Raw genomic sequence first — 21,981 nt, 5'->3', positions numbered from 1 at the left:
ATAATAATATATGGTCTCTACCTGGAGGAGATCTATCCCATCATTTGAGGATGGGGTATATTATATATAATAATATGGAAGAATAATTATTTCTTTGTACCGATATAGTATAAGATGTTTTCTGCTGAAGAGATAGCAGGAACAATTAATAGATAATAAGAGAAGTAGAATGCTGTAGCGTATTGTCCTAATTCGATATAAGGAACTTCTACATGAAGTTGTCCTAAGTTACCTAATAAGATAAAGTTAAATATGAATAAGAAGAACATTGTTTTAGATAATACCTTAAAACTATTACCACGGATAAATGATCTATCTGTGTAAGGTAAAGTTAATAAGATAAGAATAGCTCCAAACATAGCTATAACTCCTCCTAATTTATCTGGAATACTACGTAAGATAGCATAGAATGGTAATAAGTATCACTCTGGTACAATTGATGGTGGTGTAACCATAGGGTTACCTGGTATATAGTTATCAGGGTGACCTAGAGTATTTGGTGAATAGAATACGAATAAACTAAATACTAATAAGAATACGAATACAGTTATTAAATCTTTAAAGATGAAATAAGGGTGCATAGGTAATCTATCAATATTACCTGTGATACCTAGAGGGTTAGATGAACCATTAACATGTAATGCCATTAAGTGCATACATACTAGAGCAGCTAAAATAAATGGTAATAAGAAATGTAAAGCAAAGAATCTTTGAATTGTAGGATTGCTTACACTGAAACCACCTCAGATAAAGGGAACTATGTCGTTACCAATAAATGGAATAGCTGATAATAAGTTAGTAATTACAGTTGCACCTCAGTGCGACATTTGCCCATATACGAGGCAGTATGGGCTTATACCGTTAAACCGGTAAAGATTCGACTGTGCATTAAACATCATTACAGATGTCCATCAGTGTTGCAGTCTGTAGCGATTTCACATAAAACCGACGATCTCGTATTCTTACTATAATAAAAATATATTGATCGTTTTCACTAATGTTGCCTTAGATTTATGGTTATATATCTAAATAGGAATGACCTATATATCTTATATAATTTACTTATGTGAGTTACTATTATATACTTATATAATACCTTTATATAAGGTAAGATATAAGATTGGATAGACTATTATATATAACTAAATAATGAATAGAACTATAATGTTCTAGCTAATACACTTGAAATATAGATTTTAACAAAGTTAGGTTTATTAGATAAAGTAGCTTTTAACTTTAAAGTCTTACCCCTTTTATGAAAGGTATATCGATAAAATTTCTCTAAAGATATTTCATCAATATGATTAATAATTGAAAGATGATTATCTATATGAGATTGATTTAGAAATGGTAAGAAATGTGAAGGAACATATATAAAACCTTTATGTAATGCCCGTTGTATTGTTTTAGTACTGCAGCATAAATAATGAGCTGCAGTATTAACATTTTTGAATTCACACATGTTAAAAGCATCGTCTAATGAAGATTTTAAATATATAACTTTACTACTACCTAAAACAATTCTATCTAATCCTTCTGGACTAATATAATCCTTGGGTCTATTATTAGCAATTTCTCTTAAATGATTTCTTCTCTGAGTATCATATTCTAACAGATGTTTATCTTTGATAGATTTTAATAATTGCTTACGTTCATCTAATAAAGATAATTTAATTAAATTTAATTTATCATTAAGATTAACATCTTTAGTTTTGTACCCAAAGAATCTACCAGCTTCAGTTTCTATATTGTATTTAGGAAATAATAAAGCTATATATGACGTTTCTAAAGCTAATAATTCTTCATTATTATCTTTAGTTACAATATAAGGATAATATTCTAAAATAGCATAAATAAAATTATTTAATCCATATTTAGCTACAGATCTTTGTACTAATTTACTACCTTGACGATTATTCGTAAGTAAATGATTATGAAATCTCATATATAAATTATTTGTTTGAGCTGAACCTATATAATAATTACGAGATATTTTACAAATTATAATGTATATACCACTTTTAGATTTTACTTCGGTTCTTATTGATTCTCTTACTAGAGGATCATGTAGATTTTCTCAGTAATTATCTGGGTAAATACATAATTCTTTAAATATTTCTTCAGGTGGAGTAATATCCTGATCTAAAGAAATTAAAGTATCAAGTTTAAGTGATTTCATACATTTACTACTATAAGAAAAATTACGTTTAAAGCATAAGTAAGGAACAGTATATTTAGCTATAATATTACTTCTATTCTGTGTATATGTAGTAGGTATAAATAATTTTGGGCTACTTTTATTCGTATAACCCATGAAAGCAATAGCCATTGTTAAGATGAAGATAATTACTCCTACAACTCATAACATAACTCTTGGACGTTTATAACTACCATAGTATAAAGCTTTACCAATATGTAAGTACATACAAATGAAGAAGAAACTAGCTCCATTAGCATGAATATATCTAATTAATCAACCAGCATTAACATCTCTCATAATGTGCTCCACAGAGTTAAAAGCTAATTCGATGTTAGATGAATAATGCATAGCTAGGAAAATACCACTAGCTAGTTGAATTACTAAACATAATCCTAAAAGGCTACCTAAGTTTCATCAATAGTTAATTGAACTTGGTTGTGGGCTATCTATTAAATAGCTATTAACCAATGATAAATATGTATTACTTTTACGTATAGGCATATTTTAATTTATATAATTAATTCAAAAAGAATATCTATTCACTTTTTAAAGTTAATAGAATAATAATGTTACCATATGAATTTTCACTTATCACAGAATGATAAGTATTCTTAAAATGCTTTTATATTCTCCTATATATTTAGAATATAAATGTATAAATGTATAGGAGAGGAGGGACATTAAACTATATATATATATATATATAGTGATAATATAATATATATAGTGATATAGTATCCCCATAAACTACCCCCTTTGGGGTTATGCCCAAAGGGGTTATATATTCCCCCCCTATTCGAGGGGGGGGAGCATAAGTATGTTATTATAAGATATAATAGGAATATATATATGCTACGCTAAGCATGGTTAATCTCCTTATGAGGAGATAAAATTAAACAGCGTATAATAATAAGAAAGAGATCATTAAACAGAATAATCCACAAGCTTCTGATAAGGCGAAACCTAAGATAGCTTGAGGGAATAATGTACTTCTTAATGAAGGGTTACGTGATGTACCGTTGATTAAAGCAACGAATACTAAAGCGATACCGATAGCGGCACCTCCTAATCCTAATGTAGCGATACTAGCTCCAATGTATTTAGCGGCTAATGCGATTTGCATGATTTTTATTTATTTATATATTAATATTGACAATTTCTTAGCCTAATAAGAATCGAACTTATATTTACCGATTATCAATCAGTCTCTTTACCATTAAGATATAGGCTATTTATTAAAATAATAATGTTTAATAGATAATATACCCGCAAGGGGGGATATCATCATATCATCTATTCAAATAATACTAATTTAAGAAGGTGGGGGGGGGGAAAAGAATAGATAATATTAATATAAATCCCGAGCAAGTTCCCTTACTCGAACTGTATTTCAACTTATAGCATATCATATGCTCATTAATACACAAAGGTGTATTAAGACATTATCTATGCTATTGATGAGTGATTAGTGCGAAATATATGTATAGTTCACCATAGCACTCTTGTCTATGATTACTAGCAATTCCTTTTTTATATTACCGAGTTACAGGCAATAATCCAATTTAAAGAAAATTTATCATAATATCTTATATTTAATATTATATCTAATTTAATATGAAATAATCATATAAAGATATATATAATGCCCCCCTTTCGGGGGGGATCATATATATCTGGGGGGTCAGATATATATAATTATATAAGAGATAGTAGTACACCTGTGGCCCTACTCATAAGGGTCATGATGATTAGTCTTTAGCCTCTACTTCCTATATCCTGTCGGACATACATAATCATAAGATTGAGGGTTTTGTTCATTAAATAACTTAATAAGATACCACAAAGCATGAACTGACGACAACAATGTAACGCCTGTATAGATTATTATAAATAATAAAATATATTCAAGAGTAGGTAAGGTTTTAGGGGTATTGTCCAATTAAACAGTATACTCCACTGCATATATATATAACCGTCTAATGTCTTGCATTTCATCCTTGCGAACGTACTAGTCTGGCGGTATACTTTAAGCCTTCGCTTATCTAATTTATAGTATACATAGTTCACAGCTATAATTAAATGGGTACCGAATCCATGTCACTACTATAGCTTTCATCCCTCAGTGTCAATTTATTTTCTGTATATTCTATGCTGTCTTATAACTATCATAGTATTTTATCCCTAAAGTTATATTTCATTATACATCTAATAAATTCTATGTTTTCTTCCCCTAAAGAAAGAAAATATAAACCTACGGATCCTTTAGGCCAATGTAGATTAATGCTTGCTCTTGATGTCTAACCGCGACTGCTGGCACATCATTTGGTCAGAACTTTACTTTCATATTAATCATTCTTTAATATGAAGCTGAGATATTATAATAGTAATAATAATTTTTATATAAATATAAATTTTATATGTTATTAAATCTCTTATAGATAGCATGATCAACCGTTAGGTCATTGTCAATAATTCCCCACTGCTGCTACTAATAGTAGTTGGCTTAATGCCAATGTGATCGTTGTGACTTCCATCACCGACTATAGGTCTACGGCTAGTTAAATAACTAATACCTTCATCTAATAAGATACTTTACGTATCTATTATACTCACCTTAACACACCCCTAAAGAGGTATTTGCATGTGTAACGCTTCTACATAGCATTTTATCCGAATCAACATCATGTTCATGACGTAAAACTATATGTTGAACTACTCAGAATTGAACTGAGACCAATCCATTATGAGTGGATCGCTCTACCATTGAGCTATAGTTCATTATTTTATTCTATTTGAATCCTCTCCACCATTCTCCATAACCCCCCTATAGGGAGCTATGTAAATGAGAAAGATAGGGAGGGACAATGCAATAGATAGACTCGAACTACCATAATAAAAGCATGAATCTTATATGTTACCAATTACATTATATTGCGTTATATAAAATATGTCTCCTTTATTAATAAAATAGATAAAATTTATTACTTCTTATAGATATATTATAGATATAGGATAAGAGGAGGAATATGTATAGAAATATATCTGTTTAATAAGTATATAATAATTTATTTATATCTCATATTATGTTTATAATACCATTAGGGAATAATCCATAGAAGATAGTAGGTATAATTAAAGAAATTAATAATACACTTTCTCTATAAGTACAATCATGAGTTAAAGCGATATAAGGTGTTTTAATACCACCAGTTAATCTATTAGTAACTTTCATCATATAAGCAGCAGATAATAATACAGATAATATAGCTAAAGAAGATAAAGGGAAAGTTTGATTAATAGCACCAGTAAGAGAGAATAATTCACCAATAAAGTTAACAGATAAAGGAGTACCAATATTACAGAAACTTAATATAATTAAATATATAGCTAATATAGGCATATAAGTAATTAAACCTTGATAATTATAAATTAATCTACTATGATATCTATCATAAAGAATACCTCCTACAATAATAAATAAAGCAGGAGAAACAAAACCATGAGCAATAGATAAGATTAGACTACCACCGATACCTACAACACTATTAGACATAAGACCTAGAATACAAACAGCCATATGAGCAATAGAACTATAAGCAACAATAACTTTTAAATCAGTTTGTCTTAAAGTAATAAGAGATGTATAAATTATAGTAATAACACCTATTATAGTTACATAAGGAGTATATAAGTAAGCAGCATCAGATAAAGTAGGTAAGATTAGACGAATAATAGCATAAACAGCTAATTTAAGTATAATACCTGCTAATAACATAGAACCAGCTAAAGGACTTTCTGAATGAACAACAGGTAATCAAGTATGTAAAGGAACTAAAGGTGTTTTAACCATAATACCTATAGAAATAGCTAAGAATAAGATACATTGTAAATCAGTAGATAAAACTAATAAACTAACAGCTTGATAATCAGTATTACCAATTAATACTTCATAAACAGCAATAGCTATTAACATAAATAATGAAGAAAATAAAGTATATATTAATATATAATCAGCTGCTTTTTCTCTATTATTAGCACCATATAATCCAATTAAAATAAATAAAGGAGCTAAAGATGCTTCAAAATAGATATAGAAAGATAACATATCTTGACACATGAAATTAATTAATAATATGATACCTAAATTAAATACTAATTCATAGTATAATGTTGTTTTAATACTATTTCAATTAGCTATAATAGATAAAGGTAATAAATAAGCTATTAAAAGGATAAATATATCAGCAATACCATCAGTAGTATAATATACATCTAATTCATTTCAATCATAAAGAGTTGGAATAACTATTAATATACTAGCTACTAATATTATTGATTTATTAATACCTTTAAATGTTCTACTTATAACAGAAGTTGTTGAAGAAATTATAAAATATATTAATGTCATTTTGTTTAATAATAATAATAAATCTATTTTATTTATATTTATATATATGAATAAAATAGCATAAAAGTAGAGTATATGATCAAAGGGACTTGAACCCTTAATAAATTAGACCTAAACTAATCGCGTATACCAATTCCGCCATAATCATATAACCACACCCTGAGATAATACTATTCTAATAAATTAACCTATTTTAATAAGAAAAAGGTATTACATAGTGAAAAATAGTCTCTAAGGGGGGGGATATAAAATATATAAATATCGGATGCAACGTGATTCGAACACGTGGGTATACACCTTGATAGCTCAAATATCACACCTTAAACCTCTCAGTCATACATCCTTATATATATACTCATTTATTTTTATATACTTACCCCTACCTCCGCCCCCGCAAAGGGGGCGGAGGGAGGGGGAGATAACCCCCTTGTGGGGGTCATTATTTATTTTATCTATTATAAGTTATACCCTATAATAATTTTACACTTATATTGTGAGTAGGTATATATAATATTTATCTTATATACTCCCCTATATATAAAAAAAATTATATATTAAATGATATAGCTATAAAAAGATTTTCTATGAAAAGGTAGAAGATCATATTTTTTATAGAGAGGAGGGGGGGGGGGAGAATAGTTATACTCTTTCTATTAAGATAGGTAATTCAGAGTAAGTATGATATTGTGCTGGTTTAGATAGGATTAATTCTAAGTCAGAATCACGTGTTTCTCTTGTATTATTTGACTCTAAGTAATCAGGTGTAACAGCAGCTTCACGAGTGATGTTTTCACCTTCAGTTAATTGAATTAAGATACTATAAAGTCCTACAATTACAGAGATAACAGACATTACTGATCCTCAAGAACTAATAACGTTTCAACCTAAGAATGCATCTGGGTATTGTGGAATACGTCTAGGCCAATTATATTAACATATATATCAATTAATATATATATCTATATATCACTATATAGTTTAGACTATGTCATCATCTTCCCCCTGCTACTAGATAAACTAGCCCCTCGAAGAGGGGGTATATAGTAAAATGAAGGGAAAGATGTAAGGTATTCATGGAAGAATTATTTCATCTTCTAGTCGTTGAATGTCTCATATATTTATATATGATTTCACTACAAATTATCTTATATATATATAAGAGATTTTTATAATTAACCTCATTTTAGGAAATAGATTGATCTCTTCCCCGCCCGTTAGGCGGGGGAAAGTAACCTTATTTCCCCCCCTCCTCCACCTAAGTGGAGGAGGGGGTATTATATCTTACGATATAAAGGGACAAATAGTTTATCCCATTTAGACCTAAGAAGTGCATTGGTAAGAAGATAACATTTACAGAGATAAATAATAATCAGAAATGAGCTTCACCTAAAACTTTATTATAGTTTAAACCAAACATGGCATAACCTCAATAATAGTATCCAGCAATAAGGCTAAATAAAGCTCCCATTGATAATACATAATGAAAGTGTTAGAAATTTTTAATTTCCTGGACTATCTTTTATTCTAAGTTTATTAACAAATGGAGTTTTTGATCATTAATTCTTTTAATTACATATTATTTATCTTCATTTATATGAAGAGTATAAGAACATAAGGTTTATTATAATCCCCCCCTGCAAAGCAGGGGGTGGGGAAAATGACCATCTCCAGCTAATACACTTGCGAATCAATGTCAAAATCTTTTGTCATCAGTGTATTCTTTAATATACTTAGAATTTTGACCTATAGTCTCTGAGAATCCCGAAAGGTTTTCTGCTGATTGTATATCCGAGTATTCTAATACTGCAGGAATAATATTATTTTGACTAATATACATAATATAATATATTATAAATTTATAATAATAAAATCAATAATGACCCCCACAAAGGGGGGTTATCTCCCCCTCCCTCCGGGAGGGGGTCATTATATAAACATTTAATAAACTTATCAAATACAAATTAATTATTATTAGTAAATATATTCCTAAAGATATAAGTCCCAGCATATAGTCAAAAACTTTGAGAATAAATTCCCAAAGGGCCACTTAACCAACTGTATAGTATGTATCATGGAAGGCCACATCAATAGAGGCATTAGATAGCATAACTCCTGTTACTCGTATATTTCATTATTTTAAAATATAAATATAATAAAATATTGTTTGGACTATCTCTTAACTATAATATATATTATAGCTTTCCACGTATAGTCTCTGAGGTTCTACAATATATTGAATTGTATTACCTGCGGATTTTATATGATTCCACCTTATACCTGAGGAGGAGGAAGTATATATGTTCCCGCATATAGTGGAATTTAAAGAGGTCTAACAAAGTTATTTAAACCTCCGACAGTGAATAAGAATAGGAATCCTAATGCGAATAACATTGGAACAGCTAAACGTAACTCACCACCATATAAAGTTGCCAATCAAGAAAAGATTTTAATACCTGTTGGCACTGCAATAATCATAGTTGCACTAGTAAAGTAAGCTCTACTATCAATATCTAGACCTACTGTATACATATGATGGCTTCATACTAAGAAACCTAAAAGACCAATACTTGCAATAGCATAAATCATTCCTACATGACCAAAGATTTCTTTTTTACTATATGTAGAAATAACATGTGAAATAATACCAAATCCTGGGATAATTAAGATATAAACTTCTGGGTGTTACTAATATAATATTCCCCCCCGAGGGGGGGGGATATCCCAACCCCAGCTTCGCTGGGGGGCGGAATATTAGGATATAATATCCTATTATGTTTATATTAGTAGGACTATATCTTCTAATATATATATATATATATTAGATGTGCGTGTAGTCTCTGAGGTACCTACTAAATTAAATATGATTTATAATATTTAATTAGTTGTTGGTTACCTGCTGATTATATTTTATATTATATATATAAAATCTTTCCAGCATATAGCACATTACAATAAATTTAATAATAAATATAAAGGGCCACCTTGACCAAAGAATCCAAATCATGATATAAATTTGTTATTATTATTATAACAAATAATGTATAATATACATTATACTACATTTCTTCACTCTCGTAGTATATATCTCATATATAAATATGACCATCTTATAATAAGATGAGATTCCGACTGTACATTAAGCTATATATATAATATAACCCATCATAGAAGCAGTCTGTAGCGACTATAACTTACTTACATATATATATATATGTGAAGTATAAATATAACCGACGGTCTAAATCTGAGTAATTGTTGACCGTACCTATAATGTTGCTATAATAATATATCTATTATTATAACTAGGGTAACTTAGTTTCTTTTCAAAGAAAGATAAGTATAAAATGGTATATTTTATCTATTGTATATTATCTTAAATTAAAGATAATATATATATAGATATACAAATATTTGGTGTATAAAGTCTTATATAAAATATAAAACATTTGCTTTATAACCTCTTCGCCTCCCCCTCCTCTAATAGAGGAGGGGGAGACTATAACTTACGTTAAACCATTCCCTTTATTTCAAAACTTTTATATTAGATTTATTTATAGTCTTACACAATTCTTTTAGTTTAAGTCTTTTATCTGGATTAAGGTGTTCACCTTTTTCAACAGATAATAAAACTTCTTTAAATATAGAATAACTTTTTAATTTATTACTTTTTAATGAGTAGGTATCAAAATAAAATAATATCTTATTACAATTCTTATAGCCTGTAATACGTAAATCTCAAACATTAGGTTTGCTATGTGGTGAAACTTTACCTAAACTTTTATTAGATTCTACTCCACTTAAAGGTAAAGTTTCATTTACGGGTTTATTGTTGGCTAAATTAAATAAATTTAATATATGTTCTAAAACATATTTATTAGATTCATATTTTTGACTAAGAACATAAGTTACATTAAAAGTTCAAGAACGATCAATTTTACTATAAACAGAAGCGGAAAAACACCCTTCTGCATCTGTAAAACCTGCAATTCAATGATCATTTAAAGTAGGTAGAATAACATTTAAATTTATTTTAATAATATCCTCATTATTTTTGAATAACTTAATGTTAATTTTAGAAATAAAACCAATGAAAGTTAATAACCTAATAGGTAATACTAAATTACCATTAAATAATAAACATAATAAGTATATATGTTTAAGATTTTTAACTGATCAAGATAGAGTTTTATCTTTTGAAGAATGTATTGCGATAGTACCCATATTAAAATTATTTTGAATATATTGTAAAACTTTTTTATCTTTATAAGATTGAACTATAATAAGATAATTAGCAGATTTACCCATAATCATAGAACCATCTCCTTCAAAAAAACCTATAAATCATTCTAAAAAATCTTGTGATGGTAATTTATTCTTTGGATAATATTTAGTATATTGAGTATAAAAAGCATTAAAATCAAAAGATTTATTCTTTATATCTATATTATTCTTTACATATTTATTTACTAAGATTAATATAAGACTATAAACTAATAAGACGGGCAAAAATAAATGTTCGTATAGGATTGGATCTCCACCTGCTGCTACATCATAAAATCCTGTGTTAAAGTTACGGTCCATTAATAATAATGTAACCCCCGCTGTTAATACAGGTAATGATAATAATAATAAGAAGGCTGTAAAGAATATAGCTCATACAAACATTGGCATGTCTATCATATGTACTCCAATACTACGCATATTAAGTGTTGTAACAATAAAGTTAATAGCACCTAATAATGATGAAATACTTGTAAGGTGGATAGCAAAGATAGCTAAGTCTACTGATGGTCCAGAATGTGCACTAATAGCTGATAGAGGTGGGTAAACAGTTCCTTTCTGTTAACATATATATATCATTTTATATCTGATATATTCCCTTATAATAAGGAAGCTATTATTTAATAGATATATCTATATATTACTATATAGTACAGACTATATCTTTATCTTTATTTATAAAGATATAAGGTATTCATGAGAATTTATTAATCCTTAGTCGTTGAACGTTAATATATATATATAATATATGTATATTATTCGCTGCATATTGTCCTCCACCTTTCCTTATAAACTCCATATAACAAAGCTTTGTATAATTTTATAGATGAATAAAGGGAGAAGGGGATAAGATATCTATGCAATTAACCTTATTTAAATTATATTTCACAATATAAAGGGACAAATTATAATAATAACTATATTAGAGTTATATTTACCTTTTTAATAGGTATTTATTAGTTTATTTATATTTTTTATAAAATCCTAGGCCCATCCCGTACCGGCTCCCGACTCTATTAGTACAGAACCAATTATACATACTAATGCTGGTGGTAAGCATCAAAAACTGATATTATTTAATCTTGCAAATGCCATGTCAACAGCTCCAATCATAATTGGTAAGAAAAAATTACCAAAAGCCCCAATTAATACAGGCATAACAAATAAGAAAATCATAGCTAATGCATGTCCTGTTACAAGAACATTATACACTTGATTATTATTATGTAAGTATTGAGAACCAGGCCCTGATAATTCTAATCTAATTATAACGGACATAGATGTTGCTACCATAGCACTTATCATACCAAATATTAGGTATAAAATACCAATATCTTTGTGTGATGTACTAAATAATCATCGTGTTGTATATGACATATTAATTTAATAATATTTATATATTTTATTCATATTTTATATTTTAACTCAAATTATCTTTTAAAGATAATTTTCTATTACTTCTCCTATCCTATTTTAAATTTATTATAAGTTATTTTTATAAATACATCTTTTAAGATTTACTCATCTACACCCCCCCCCTTAAAGGGGGGGGGGGGAATAGATATATATTAAGTATTTTAATATAAATTATCGAAGGGTTAATTATTTCTCTTCGGGGGGGTAGTTATTAATGTAATTCTACAGAATCTTTAATATATCCAGATAATAAGATACTGAATACGTAAGCTTGGATAATAGCAATACCAAATTCTAGGATAGTAATAGCAACTACTGCTAGGATAGGAATAATACCACTAACAAAACCTAAGATAGATGAAGACATTAAGCTAATAATTAATGAACCTAGGATTAACATAAGTAAGTGACCTGATAAGATATTAGCACCTAAACGAAGACCTAAAGAAATAGCACGAGATGTGTAAGATAAAGCTTCGATTAATACTAATACAGGTACTAAAGCTAAAGGTGTACCACTAGGTACAAATAAAGCAAAGAAACCTCAACCATGTAAATATAATCCTAAGATTACATTACCTAATCATAAAGCTAATGAGAATGATACAATAGCTACTAATTGTGCTGAAATAGCAAATGAATAAGGAATCATTGAAATTAAGTTAGCAATTAATATAAAGTTAAATATTGTAAAGATTAATGGGAAATAATATCCTCCTTTACGTCCTATTTGTCCATTAACTAAATTTAATATTGTATCATATATTGCTATGATAGATACACCTCAACGAGATGATCCTAATTTGTTGTTACGAATAATACTACTGTAAAATACAATAATTAATGATACTATTACTAAATATAATGTATAATTAGTAATACTAAAAGCTAATGAATCTGAAATTATTAATAATGGTTTTAATTCAAATTGATCTAGAGGTGAATAAAACATGTTTATTTTTATTTATATTGGCCTTAGATAAACCCGGCAAAATATTTATATATATATATATATATATATAGATCTTCCACAAAGAAGATAATTTAGCATATATGCTAAGAAAATACCTTTTCTCTTTAATATAATTTACATATATATTGAGGAAAGGATAAAGTAAGGTATTTATTTATAATTTAACAATTATATTACGAGCAATTAATAAACGTAAGATATTAGGTAATAAAATAGTAGCTACAAAGTATAATACTAATGAGATAGCTAAAACACCACCTGTTAATAAATTCATAAAGTAAAATGGTACTAATTGAGGCATTTGTTATATAAAGATATATTTGATATTAATTTCATTTTATGTAGTCCCTCCCACTTTCTCCGTATAGCGGAGAAAGTGGGAGGTAAGATAACCTGAAACTCTATAATTTAATAAAAATCAGATTGGAAGGACTTGAACCCTCAAAATCCTACACCCAATGTAGGCTCGATACCATTACGAGACAATCTGTTACCCCCTTATATTTTATATAACTTATATATATATATACTTAAGGGGGAGGAAAATGGAAATACATATTTGCAGCCTAATTAAATAAAATATCAACCTCTTTATATAAATATATATATTTATATTCTTCACGATAATGTGTAAAGGACTTAGATATGTATAACACTATGTAGGGAATTGAACCCTAGTTAATCAAGCTGCAATTGACCATCTATACCTATAGTCATAGCGAAATTATATAAATATATATAATATACCTCCTTAAGATTAAGAAGTAGAGATATAATATATGCCATCCCCCCTCCCGGAGGGAGGGATGATAACCCCCTTGTGGGGGGTCATTATTTATATATAGGGAAATATAATAAAATACGATAGACGTGATTCGAACACGCACTGAAGCATTGGAAGTGCCAGAGTCTACCATTAACCTACTATCGTTATTTATACCTACCTATTATTTAAGATATATAATAATATCTCTCCTAACTAAATATATTTTTATATATCTATTTATTAATACCTAAAACCAATATTAAACCCTAAAAGTAATTACTTTTAGGGGGGGGGATATAGAAGAATAAATATAATAAGTTTAGGATAAATATATAATGTGGCCCGTAAGGCACGTATAGTCCTTTGTGAGGACCATTAACATATCTTAATGCTTTACTAATACCAACAGATCCAAATATTTTTAATAATAAACCATTTTCGATTTTCTTATTAAGATATCCACCAAATACTAATGTTTTACGGATAACAATATTATTTAATAATTGATCAAAATAGATTTTATTATTAAAGTAATTATGGATTATAGATGGTCTTACTTTATAAGCATATTCATAAATATATACTAATAATAATGATAAAGATAATCCTAATATTAAAGGTAATAATTTAATATATCAAGGTAATGTAAATTCTGTTTCAATAAAGTTATTATTTGCAGGTATTTGCATTCCATAATGTGCTATAACATTATCTCTATTAAATCCTATAAATATACTATATACTATTAATATAATCATAGGTATTAACATATAAATATTTTCATGAATATATTGATATGAAGCTTTATTACTATTAGGGTTATTATAGAATGTTAAATATAATAATCTTATAGAATATAAACTAGTTAAAGTAGCTGAACCTACAGCAATATAATATAAAACATAACCACTAAATGTATAAGTTCCATATAATGATTCAATAATAATATCTTTAGAATAATATCCTGTTAAACCTGGAATAGCCATTAAAGATAATGATGCTATTAAGATAGCTGTATAACTAAAAGGTAAATAATTAATTAAACCACCGTATTTACGCATATCTTGTGTTTCAGATATATAACTATGAATAACTGAACCAGCACCCATGAATAATAAAGCTTTAAAGAAAGCATGACAATATAAATGATATATAGCTAAATCATATGAACTAATACCTATAGCTAATACCATAATACTTAATTGAGACATAGTTGATAAAGCAATAACTCTTTTAATATCATTAGTTACTATAGCTATTAAACCACTAACTAATGTTGTTATACCACCTAATCAACATATTACAAATAATATTGTAGATGAATATTGTATTAAAAAGTATGATCTTACTAATACATATACTCCTGCACAAACCATAGTTGCAGCATGTAATAAAGCACTTACCGGAGTAGGACCCTCCATCGCATGAAGTAATCATGCGTGTAAACCTAATTGCGCACTTTTAGCTGTAGCAGCAAGTAATAAGAATAGACATATACTAAAGATAAGTAATGGTTGCATAGATGGAGCTAACATTTCTAATGTTTCAAAATCAACAGCATGAAAATCTTTTAATAAAATACATAAAACTAACATAAAGAAAGTATCACCCATACGGTTTAATAAAATAGCAGATAATGCTGCTTTCATAGCAGCAATTCTAGTAGATCAGAATGAAATTAATAAATATGATATAACTCCTACAAACTCTCAACCAATAAACATCATAATATAATTATCACTAACTACTAATATAGTCATAAAGATAGCAAATACACTTAATATAATTAAGAATGTATTACGTTTAGGATCATGACTCATATATTCGATAGCATATAATAATACACACATAGTTACAATACCTACAGGTATCATAACAGTCATAGATAATGAATCTAATATAATACCATAAGAGATATTAATATCACCTAAATTAACTCAATCACCTAAATGAATTCTTATTGGTTCTTCTCATATATAATAGAAATATTGGAACATTAGATTGTATGACCTACTTTCCCTCTTAATCTATAATATGATACTAATATACTTAATCCTATAGCTGATTCAGCACCAGCTAATATGATTATAACTAAACTAAATATGGTTCCGTATATATCATCATATACACCTCCCATATAGATTAATTTAACTGTTACTGTTAATAATAATATCTCTATTGCTATTAACAATGTAATTAAATTATTCTGACTTATATAAAATAATAATAATATTGATATAAGTGCTAACATTTTATTTATTTATACTTATATAATAGATATACACTTCTATATATTAGATAGTGTTTTAACTATATTTATTACTTATACTTTAAATATTATTAAATAAAATACTATTTAAAAATAAATAGGAGAGGGAGGAAATAATTATCAATATAATGAAAGTAAAGTTAAAATTAAAAGGGATAGAATAATAATATAAAAGAATTATTAAAGATAAAATAAGAATTAAATTATAAATGAAAAACTAGATAATAATTAAGATATTGATCCGACCTTTATAAAGGTCGGGGAGATTAGTCAGATAAAATGATCTATAGAAAGAGATAAGTTAAAAGATTATATACTTGATATAGATATAATATCCTTGTTATATATATATATAATATATATGCCATCCCTTCGGGAGGAGATATATCTCCTCTAGGTAGAGGACATTTATTAGAAGAATAGACAATAATAAACTATATAAATATAAAATAATAAATAAGTATAAAGGAATATAGAGAGATATAATAACCATAACGAGATTTGAACTCGTATAACGACTACGAAGAAGTCATATCATAACCATTAGATCATATGGTCTTAATAATAAATATATGTCCTATATAGGAATTGAACCTATGGTCTTTCGATTACAAAACGAACGCTTTACGGCTAAGCTAATAAGACTACATAATAAGGGCAACTACTGAGACTCGAACTCAGATATATCATTCCACATACGAAGGTTTTACCTTTAAACTATAGCTACCGAAGTTTATACCTATTTTCATAACATATTTAATGTAAATTAAATATAAAAGATAAGGATGAGATAGGACTGAATCGAACAGTCGTAGCCTTAAGCATTATAGCTACAATATAACTCTAATTACCAACATTAGAACTATCTCATTTCCCCGCCCTTCATATCCTTAGGGATATGAAGGGCGGGATGAATATCGAATAATAGACAAATACATCACACTTACCTATAGTGTGAATCTAAATGTTGGTGATACCTCCGCAGGAGGCATGACCAACATTAGAACTATCTCATTAAAATATAAAGATTCTGATAAATATAGATATTTATCTAAATACTCATATTCATGTTGGTGATCCCCCATCTGCAAGATGGGGCATGACCAACATTAGAACTATCTCTGAAGTATATATATATTAATTAATATATATATATAATATAAGAAACTTTCTAAGTATGTAAAATTCTCTTCTTTTTATAAGAGAAGGTATACGATTAAAAGGACTCGAACCTTTACGGCATAACGCCCAAACATTTTAAGTGTTTTATGTCTACCATTTCATCATAATCGCTTTTATTATCTTTTAATACTCTCCTATATATGTATATATATTATAAATAATCTTTATTTAAAAGAATAATAAATATGATTATATATAAGAGGGGGGGAATAAATATTACATAAAAATGTAGAAATAATTAATATATTGTCTGGGGAGACATTATATTTAAATTTATGATCCTCATCAATATACGATAATATAGATGAATAATCAGATAACATCTAGAACATGAAGATATAGGATAGTTGTTTCAGCTCCTACATGAGATGTATTAGTGAAATCATAGTTATAAACTCTTCAAGTACAGATAATTAACATTATAGTTAACATAATCATATGTAAACCATGTAAACCAGTTAATGAATAGAAAGTTGAACCATAAACTCCATCAGTGATAGTAAATCCAGCATATTTATACTCTAAGAATTGGAACATAACGAATAAAGCGATTAATAAAGTACTATAAATAAAACCATATAATGTATTAGCTCTATTACCATTAATTAAAGCATGATGAGCATAAGTAATAGTAACTCCGGAAGCTAATAAGATAATAGTGTTTAATAAAGGTAATTCAGCTGGAGATATTACATCAATACCTACAGGAGGTCAGCTCATACCTAAATCCATAGTAGGGTTTAAAGCTGAGTGTAAATAAGCTCAGAATAATGAAGCAAAGATTAAAATTTCACTAACTACAAATAATAAGAAACCTTGGTTAATACCACGTTTTACTGCAATAGTATGATCTCCTAAATATGTACTTTCTGCAATAATATCTTTAAATCATAATGTCATACTATATAATACACAAATAATACTTAATCCAATATATAAGTTATTTGCAATATAACCATGAAATGTTAAACCTAAAGATAAAGCTAAATCCATTAAACTAAATGATGTAAAAATAGGTCATGGTGATGGACCTACTAAATGGAAAGGATGTAATTGTAGATATCCTCTAACGTTATTTGTCATAATTTTATAATTAATAATAATACAATAAGTATATATGATAGGAATGATTGGAATTGAACCAATATATTTAACTTAAAAGGATAAAGTCTTTACCATTAGACGACATTCCCTCAAAAATAAAATAATTAGGAAGTATATAAATACAACCCAAGAATATAAAACTTGTACAAATGTCTTATAGTCTCCCCGCCCAGCTTAAGCTGGGCGGGGGGAGCCCATTAGACGACATTCCCTCTTTTTCCCGCCATGCTGTACCGCATGGCGGGAGATACTGCTATAATTGTCTTATGTTGTCCCCGTAAAGCATTGCTTTACGGGGGGGGGATAGGTATATATTAAATGCCTTCGATGAGACTTGAACTCAGATAGACCGCGCTTCAAGCGATTGCTTTAACCATTAAGCTACAAAGGCTAAGTATATAAAATAACTCACAGAAGGAAAGTTATATTGGTTCTTTGAATAATAATCCTATTTGATATAATACCAATTTAATTAAATCAATAGAGAGTCAAGGGCAAATAGAATCGAACTATTATGCAATGTGTTGAAGACATCTGCTTTACCATTAAGCTATACCCTTATCTTCTCCCCCTCCAATACACATTGGAGGGGCAGAGTAATGGATTCGAACCATTCCGTCCCCTTTCCTAATATCCAATATTTATAAATATTGGATACTTTCAAAGGTCGGGATAGTTCGAATCTATCACTACTCTATGGGAGATAGTTGACAACTATCAAATACCCTTCTTTTTCGGGGGGTATGAGTCGTAATGGATTCGAACCATGCCGCCTCCTTTACTGATCTTCTACATTTATATAAATATAGAAGATTACCAAATAGCCGGGATAGTTCGAATCTATAATGACTATTCTCCCAAATATGCGAAGATTCTTAGGATTGCAGGAGAAAGGGAGGTATGAGTCGTAATGGATTCGAACCATTAGCTAAGACGTGTAAGATCTGTGATTTACCCTTAATCGAACAACTCATGCCCTATTAGGAATCGAACCTAAATTGTTATATTAGAAGTATAATGTTTTACCATTAAACTATAAAGCATTTAAGTTCTCTATTATTTATCATACTTTTATTTATAAGATATTAAGTTTAACCTATAATATTCTGCCCCAAGAGGGTTAGGATATCCCTCCCTTCCGGGAGGGAATATTCATTTAATTTATTTATCTTAAATATGAAATAATATATTGTATAAGAAATATCTCACCTATAAATAATTTCCTCCTTCCCTATACTATAAGTATATACACATAGTTTTATTATGTATAACTATAAGGATTATATATTAGGAGCAGAGATAAACCCCCTTCGGGGCAGGGGATCCTGCCCCGAAGGGGGGAGGGGAGAGAAGAATAGTTATAATAATATAATTGCGTCTAATGAATAAATTAGTACAGGTATAAATATAGCTACACCGAATAATACAGGTAAGAATACCATTCAACATAGATGGATTAATCTATCATATCTAACCCGAGGTAAAGTAGCTCTTACTCAAATATAAGAATAAGCAAATACATTAGCTTTTAAAGCTAATATAATACCAGTACCACCACCAAAGAATAAGATAGCAGTTAAAGTAGATAAGAATAAGATTGAAGCATATTCAGATAAGAAGAAAAGAACAAATATAGAAGATGAATATTCAGTCATATGACCTGAAACTAATTCAGATTCAGCTTCTACTTCATCAAATGGAGGTCTAGCTGTTTCAGCAACACAACCTATATATCACATTATAGATAAAGGAAGTAATGGTATACCTATTCAAATTGATTCTTGTAATTCTACATATTTACTTAAATTCATTGTACCAGCTAATAAAATACATATTAAAACAATAGTAGTTAAAATTAATTCATAACTAATTAATTGTGCAGTAGCACGAATACTACCTAGTAAAGAATATTTACTATTACCGGATCATCCAGCAAGTAAAGGTCCAAAACTTCCAACACTACTAATAGCTAACATTAAAATAAATCCATAATTACTATCATATATAGTAACACCTGGTGCAAAAGGAATTATAGATCAACAAAGAAGTGAAGATACTAATGCAATCATAGGACTAAGGAATAATATGAATTTATCTGCATGAGTAGGTGTAATTATTTCTTTAAGTAATAATTTAGCAGCATCAGCAATAGCCATTAAAACTCCTAAATAACCTACAGCATTAGGTCCGACACGTCTTTGCATATAACCCATTGTCTTTCTTTCAGCTACTGTTAAAAAAGCAACAGCTAAAAGAACACTAACAAACATAATTAATAATTCTACATACTGCATTATTTAGTTATTGCAATCGCCCCTATAACAGATAATACTAAAATTAAAGATATAATTATTAGAGGTATAGCATATTCTGTATAGAATACAGTACCTACTGTACTTAACTCTAAATCTCAATTCTGTAAAGAACTTGTAGAGTATATACCATTTATATTTTCAACAATGTCAAAATTTATATTTTCTACTGTATCAAATGTTTCATATAATAAATCTAAAGGTATTAAACATATTAATAAAACATAAACTATTTTTTTATTAAAAGTTCCTTTATAACTATATTCAATATTTAATAAAGATAGAATGAATAAGAATAAAATAGCAATAGCTCCTACATATATTAAGATATATAGTATCCCCATAAGAATATATCCGCTCGAATATAAGCTAATTGCCACACTAACAAATAAAGCTATTAACGCAACAATACTTTGTACAGGCGATAATAAGCTTAATGCTAGAAGACTACAAATTCCACTGATTAAAGTCATTTTTATTTTAATTAAAAGTAATTGATACTTATAATCCCATATATGGAATTATTATATCAATTAAACAAAGTCTGTACATTCTCGTATAGGGTTTACCCCTTTATATTTATAAATCTTTATTACCCCTCAAAGGAGGTACTCCTTTGAGGGGTGATAACCTCCCCCCTTGTGTGGGGGGGTCATTATTTATACGTCCCCGATTAGAATCGAACTAATGTCTAAATATTAACAGTATTTTGCTTTACCTTTAAGCTACAGGGACTATTTCTTTATAATAGATTTATATTCTATATAATAGAATATAACCTATCTCCAGATAGAGATATCTTTACCCCCTCCTTCGGAGGTTCTCCGAAGGAGGGGCATAATACTTAATATCTCTTTAGATATCTCTCCTATTAATATATATATTAACTCCCCCCCCTCGAAGAGGGGGGGTAAATAGGAGATATATTTATTTATATATATAATATATAAGGGGAATATATATACCTATTCTTTTTATAAGGAAAAGGTTAAACTTACTCAGCTGAAGATAATCATTCGATAAAGTCCGAGATAGATACTACTTCGAGCTTAATCGGCATCATGCCATGG

At 28.4% G+C, this 21,981-nt stretch overlaps 14 protein-coding genes and 20 non-coding genes; all 34 read right to left on the bottom strand. All coding sequences in view use genetic code 3, as the record gives it.

Moving 5' to 3' along the window:
- Nucleotides 1-86: 86 nt before the first annotated feature.
- On the bottom strand, nt 87-2,701 carry cob (CytBp). One transcript has 2 exons: nt 2,309-2,701; nt 87-848 (listed from the first exon to the last, which is right to left on the bottom strand). The coding sequence occupies exons 1-2, from the start codon at nt 2,699-2,701 to the stop codon at nt 87-89; spliced, it is 1,155 nt and encodes a 384-aa protein (YP_004021600.1).
- On the bottom strand, nt 1,160-2,308 carry orf1 (hypothetical protein; the record flags this gene model as incomplete). The annotated part of the gene is made up of 1 exon: nt 1,160-2,308. A coding segment is annotated over one exon (1,149 nt), but the record flags the coding sequence as incomplete, so codon positions are not given.
- Nucleotides 2,702-3,092: 391 nt separating the features above from the next.
- Nucleotides 3,093-3,323, bottom strand: atp9 (Atp9p). Its single transcript has one exon. It carries the CDS (start codon nt 3,321-3,323, stop codon nt 3,093-3,095), a length of 231 nt encoding a protein of 76 aa, YP_004021599.1.
- Nucleotides 3,324-3,360: 37 nt separating this feature from the next.
- On the bottom strand, nt 3,361-3,431 carry CajifM_t19. The gene has a single exon. It is a non-coding gene; the product is annotated as a tRNA-Ile (tRNA).
- On the bottom strand, nt 3,432-4,907 carry CajifM_r01. The annotated part of the gene is made up of 1 exon: nt 3,432-4,907. It is a non-coding gene; the product is annotated as a small subunit ribosomal RNA (ribosomal RNA).
- CajifM_t18 lies at nt 4,908-4,978 on the bottom strand. Its single transcript has one exon. It is a non-coding gene; the product is annotated as a tRNA-Met (tRNA).
- Nucleotides 4,979-5,064: 86 nt separating this feature from the next.
- Nucleotides 5,065-5,136, bottom strand: CajifM_t17. The gene has a single exon. It is a non-coding gene; the product is annotated as a tRNA-Met (tRNA).
- Nucleotides 5,137-5,246: 110 nt separating this feature from the next.
- On the bottom strand, nt 5,247-6,608 carry nad4 (Nad4p). Its single transcript has one exon. The coding sequence runs from the start codon at nt 6,606-6,608 to the stop codon at nt 5,247-5,249; it is 1,362 nt and encodes a 453-aa protein (YP_004021598.1).
- Nucleotides 6,609-6,682: 74 nt separating this feature from the next.
- On the bottom strand, nt 6,683-6,756 carry CajifM_t16. The gene has a single exon. It is a non-coding gene; the product is annotated as a tRNA-Leu (tRNA).
- A 114-nt stretch (nt 6,757-6,870) lies between these two features.
- On the bottom strand, nt 6,871-6,951 carry CajifM_t15. The gene has a single exon. It is a non-coding gene; the product is annotated as a tRNA-Ser (tRNA).
- A 296-nt stretch (nt 6,952-7,247) lies between these two features.
- Nucleotides 7,248-12,266, bottom strand: cox1 (Cox1p). One transcript has 7 exons: nt 11,882-12,266; nt 11,114-11,443; nt 9,595-9,604; nt 8,954-9,291; nt 8,659-8,726; nt 7,916-8,097; nt 7,248-7,530 (listed from the first exon to the last, which is right to left on the bottom strand). The coding sequence occupies exons 1-7, from the start codon at nt 12,264-12,266 to the stop codon at nt 7,248-7,250; spliced, it is 1,596 nt and encodes a 531-aa protein (YP_004021595.1).
- orf3 (hypothetical protein) lies at nt 8,230-8,655 on the bottom strand (the record flags this gene model as incomplete). The annotated part of the gene is made up of 1 exon: nt 8,230-8,655. A coding segment is annotated over one exon (426 nt), but the record flags the coding sequence as incomplete, so codon positions are not given.
- On the bottom strand, nt 10,131-11,111 carry orf2 (hypothetical protein; the record flags this gene model as incomplete). The annotated part of the gene is made up of 1 exon: nt 10,131-11,111. A coding segment is annotated over one exon (981 nt), but the record flags the coding sequence as incomplete, so codon positions are not given.
- Nucleotides 12,267-12,516: 250 nt separating the features above from the next.
- atp6 (Atp6p) lies at nt 12,517-13,257 on the bottom strand. The gene has a single exon. It carries the CDS (start codon nt 13,255-13,257, stop codon nt 12,517-12,519), a length of 741 nt encoding a protein of 246 aa, YP_004021594.1.
- Nucleotides 13,258-13,432: 175 nt separating this feature from the next.
- On the bottom strand, nt 13,433-13,579 carry atp8 (Atp8p). Its single transcript has one exon. It carries the CDS (start codon nt 13,577-13,579, stop codon nt 13,433-13,435), a length of 147 nt encoding a protein of 48 aa, YP_004021593.1.
- Nucleotides 13,580-13,696: 117 nt separating this feature from the next.
- CajifM_t14 lies at nt 13,697-13,768 on the bottom strand. The gene has a single exon. It is a non-coding gene; the product is annotated as a tRNA-Pro (tRNA).
- A 162-nt stretch (nt 13,769-13,930) lies between these two features.
- Nucleotides 13,931-13,999, bottom strand: CajifM_t13. The gene has a single exon. It is a non-coding gene; the product is annotated as a tRNA-Cys (tRNA).
- Nucleotides 14,000-14,138: 139 nt separating this feature from the next.
- Nucleotides 14,139-14,209, bottom strand: CajifM_t12. Its single transcript has one exon. It is a non-coding gene; the product is annotated as a tRNA-Gly (tRNA).
- A 101-nt stretch (nt 14,210-14,310) lies between these two features.
- nad5 (Nad5p) lies at nt 14,311-16,041 on the bottom strand. The gene has a single exon. It carries the CDS (start codon nt 16,039-16,041, stop codon nt 14,311-14,313), a length of 1,731 nt encoding a protein of 576 aa, YP_004021592.1.
- On the bottom strand, nt 16,041-16,295 carry nad4L (Nad4Lp). Its single transcript has one exon. The coding sequence runs from the start codon at nt 16,293-16,295 to the stop codon at nt 16,041-16,043; it is 255 nt and encodes an 84-aa protein (YP_004021591.1).
- A 504-nt stretch (nt 16,296-16,799) lies between these two features.
- On the bottom strand, nt 16,800-16,871 carry CajifM_t11. Its single transcript has one exon. It is a non-coding gene; the product is annotated as a tRNA-Glu (tRNA).
- Nucleotides 16,872-16,886: 15 nt separating this feature from the next.
- Nucleotides 16,887-16,958, bottom strand: CajifM_t10. The gene has a single exon. It is a non-coding gene; the product is annotated as a tRNA-Thr (tRNA).
- An 11-nt stretch (nt 16,959-16,969) lies between these two features.
- On the bottom strand, nt 16,970-17,040 carry CajifM_t09. Its single transcript has one exon. It is a non-coding gene; the product is annotated as a tRNA-His (tRNA).
- A 59-nt stretch (nt 17,041-17,099) lies between these two features.
- Nucleotides 17,100-17,182, bottom strand: CajifM_t08. The gene has a single exon. It is a non-coding gene; the product is annotated as a tRNA-Tyr (tRNA).
- A 342-nt stretch (nt 17,183-17,524) lies between these two features.
- On the bottom strand, nt 17,525-17,606 carry CajifM_t07. Its single transcript has one exon. It is a non-coding gene; the product is annotated as a tRNA-Leu (tRNA).
- A 162-nt stretch (nt 17,607-17,768) lies between these two features.
- cox3 (Cox3p) lies at nt 17,769-18,578 on the bottom strand. The gene has a single exon. The coding sequence runs from the start codon at nt 18,576-18,578 to the stop codon at nt 17,769-17,771; it is 810 nt and encodes a 269-aa protein (YP_004021590.1).
- Nucleotides 18,579-18,616: 38 nt separating this feature from the next.
- On the bottom strand, nt 18,617-18,688 carry CajifM_t06. The gene has a single exon. It is a non-coding gene; the product is annotated as a tRNA-Lys (tRNA).
- Nucleotides 18,689-18,918: 230 nt separating this feature from the next.
- On the bottom strand, nt 18,919-18,990 carry CajifM_t05. The gene has a single exon. It is a non-coding gene; the product is annotated as a tRNA-Phe (tRNA).
- A 98-nt stretch (nt 18,991-19,088) lies between these two features.
- On the bottom strand, nt 19,089-19,159 carry CajifM_t04. Its single transcript has one exon. It is a non-coding gene; the product is annotated as a tRNA-Trp (tRNA).
- Nucleotides 19,160-19,500: 341 nt separating this feature from the next.
- Nucleotides 19,501-19,571, bottom strand: CajifM_t03. Its single transcript has one exon. It is a non-coding gene; the product is annotated as a tRNA-Val (tRNA).
- Nucleotides 19,572-19,642, bottom strand: CajifM_t02. The gene has a single exon. It is a non-coding gene; the product is annotated as a tRNA-Arg (tRNA).
- A 315-nt stretch (nt 19,643-19,957) lies between these two features.
- nad1 (Nad1p) lies at nt 19,958-20,893 on the bottom strand. Its single transcript has one exon. The coding sequence runs from the start codon at nt 20,891-20,893 to the stop codon at nt 19,958-19,960; it is 936 nt and encodes a 311-aa protein (YP_004021589.1).
- On the bottom strand, nt 20,893-21,384 carry nad6 (Nad6p). The gene has a single exon. The coding sequence runs from the start codon at nt 21,382-21,384 to the stop codon at nt 20,893-20,895; it is 492 nt and encodes a 163-aa protein (YP_004021588.1).
- Nucleotides 21,385-21,575: 191 nt separating this feature from the next.
- On the bottom strand, nt 21,576-21,646 carry CajifM_t01. The gene has a single exon. It is a non-coding gene; the product is annotated as a tRNA-Asn (tRNA).
- Between the last annotated feature and the right edge of the window lie 335 nt (nt 21,647-21,981).

The sequence above is a fragment of the mitochondrial genome of Candida jiufengensis, assembly GCF_024610255.1.
Source record: "Candida jiufengensis mitochondrion, complete genome".
Taxonomy (NCBI): Eukaryota; Fungi; Ascomycota; class Pichiomycetes; order Serinales; family Debaryomycetaceae; genus Lodderomyces; species Lodderomyces jiufengensis.
This window is presented reverse-complemented; position numbering and strand designations above follow the sequence as displayed.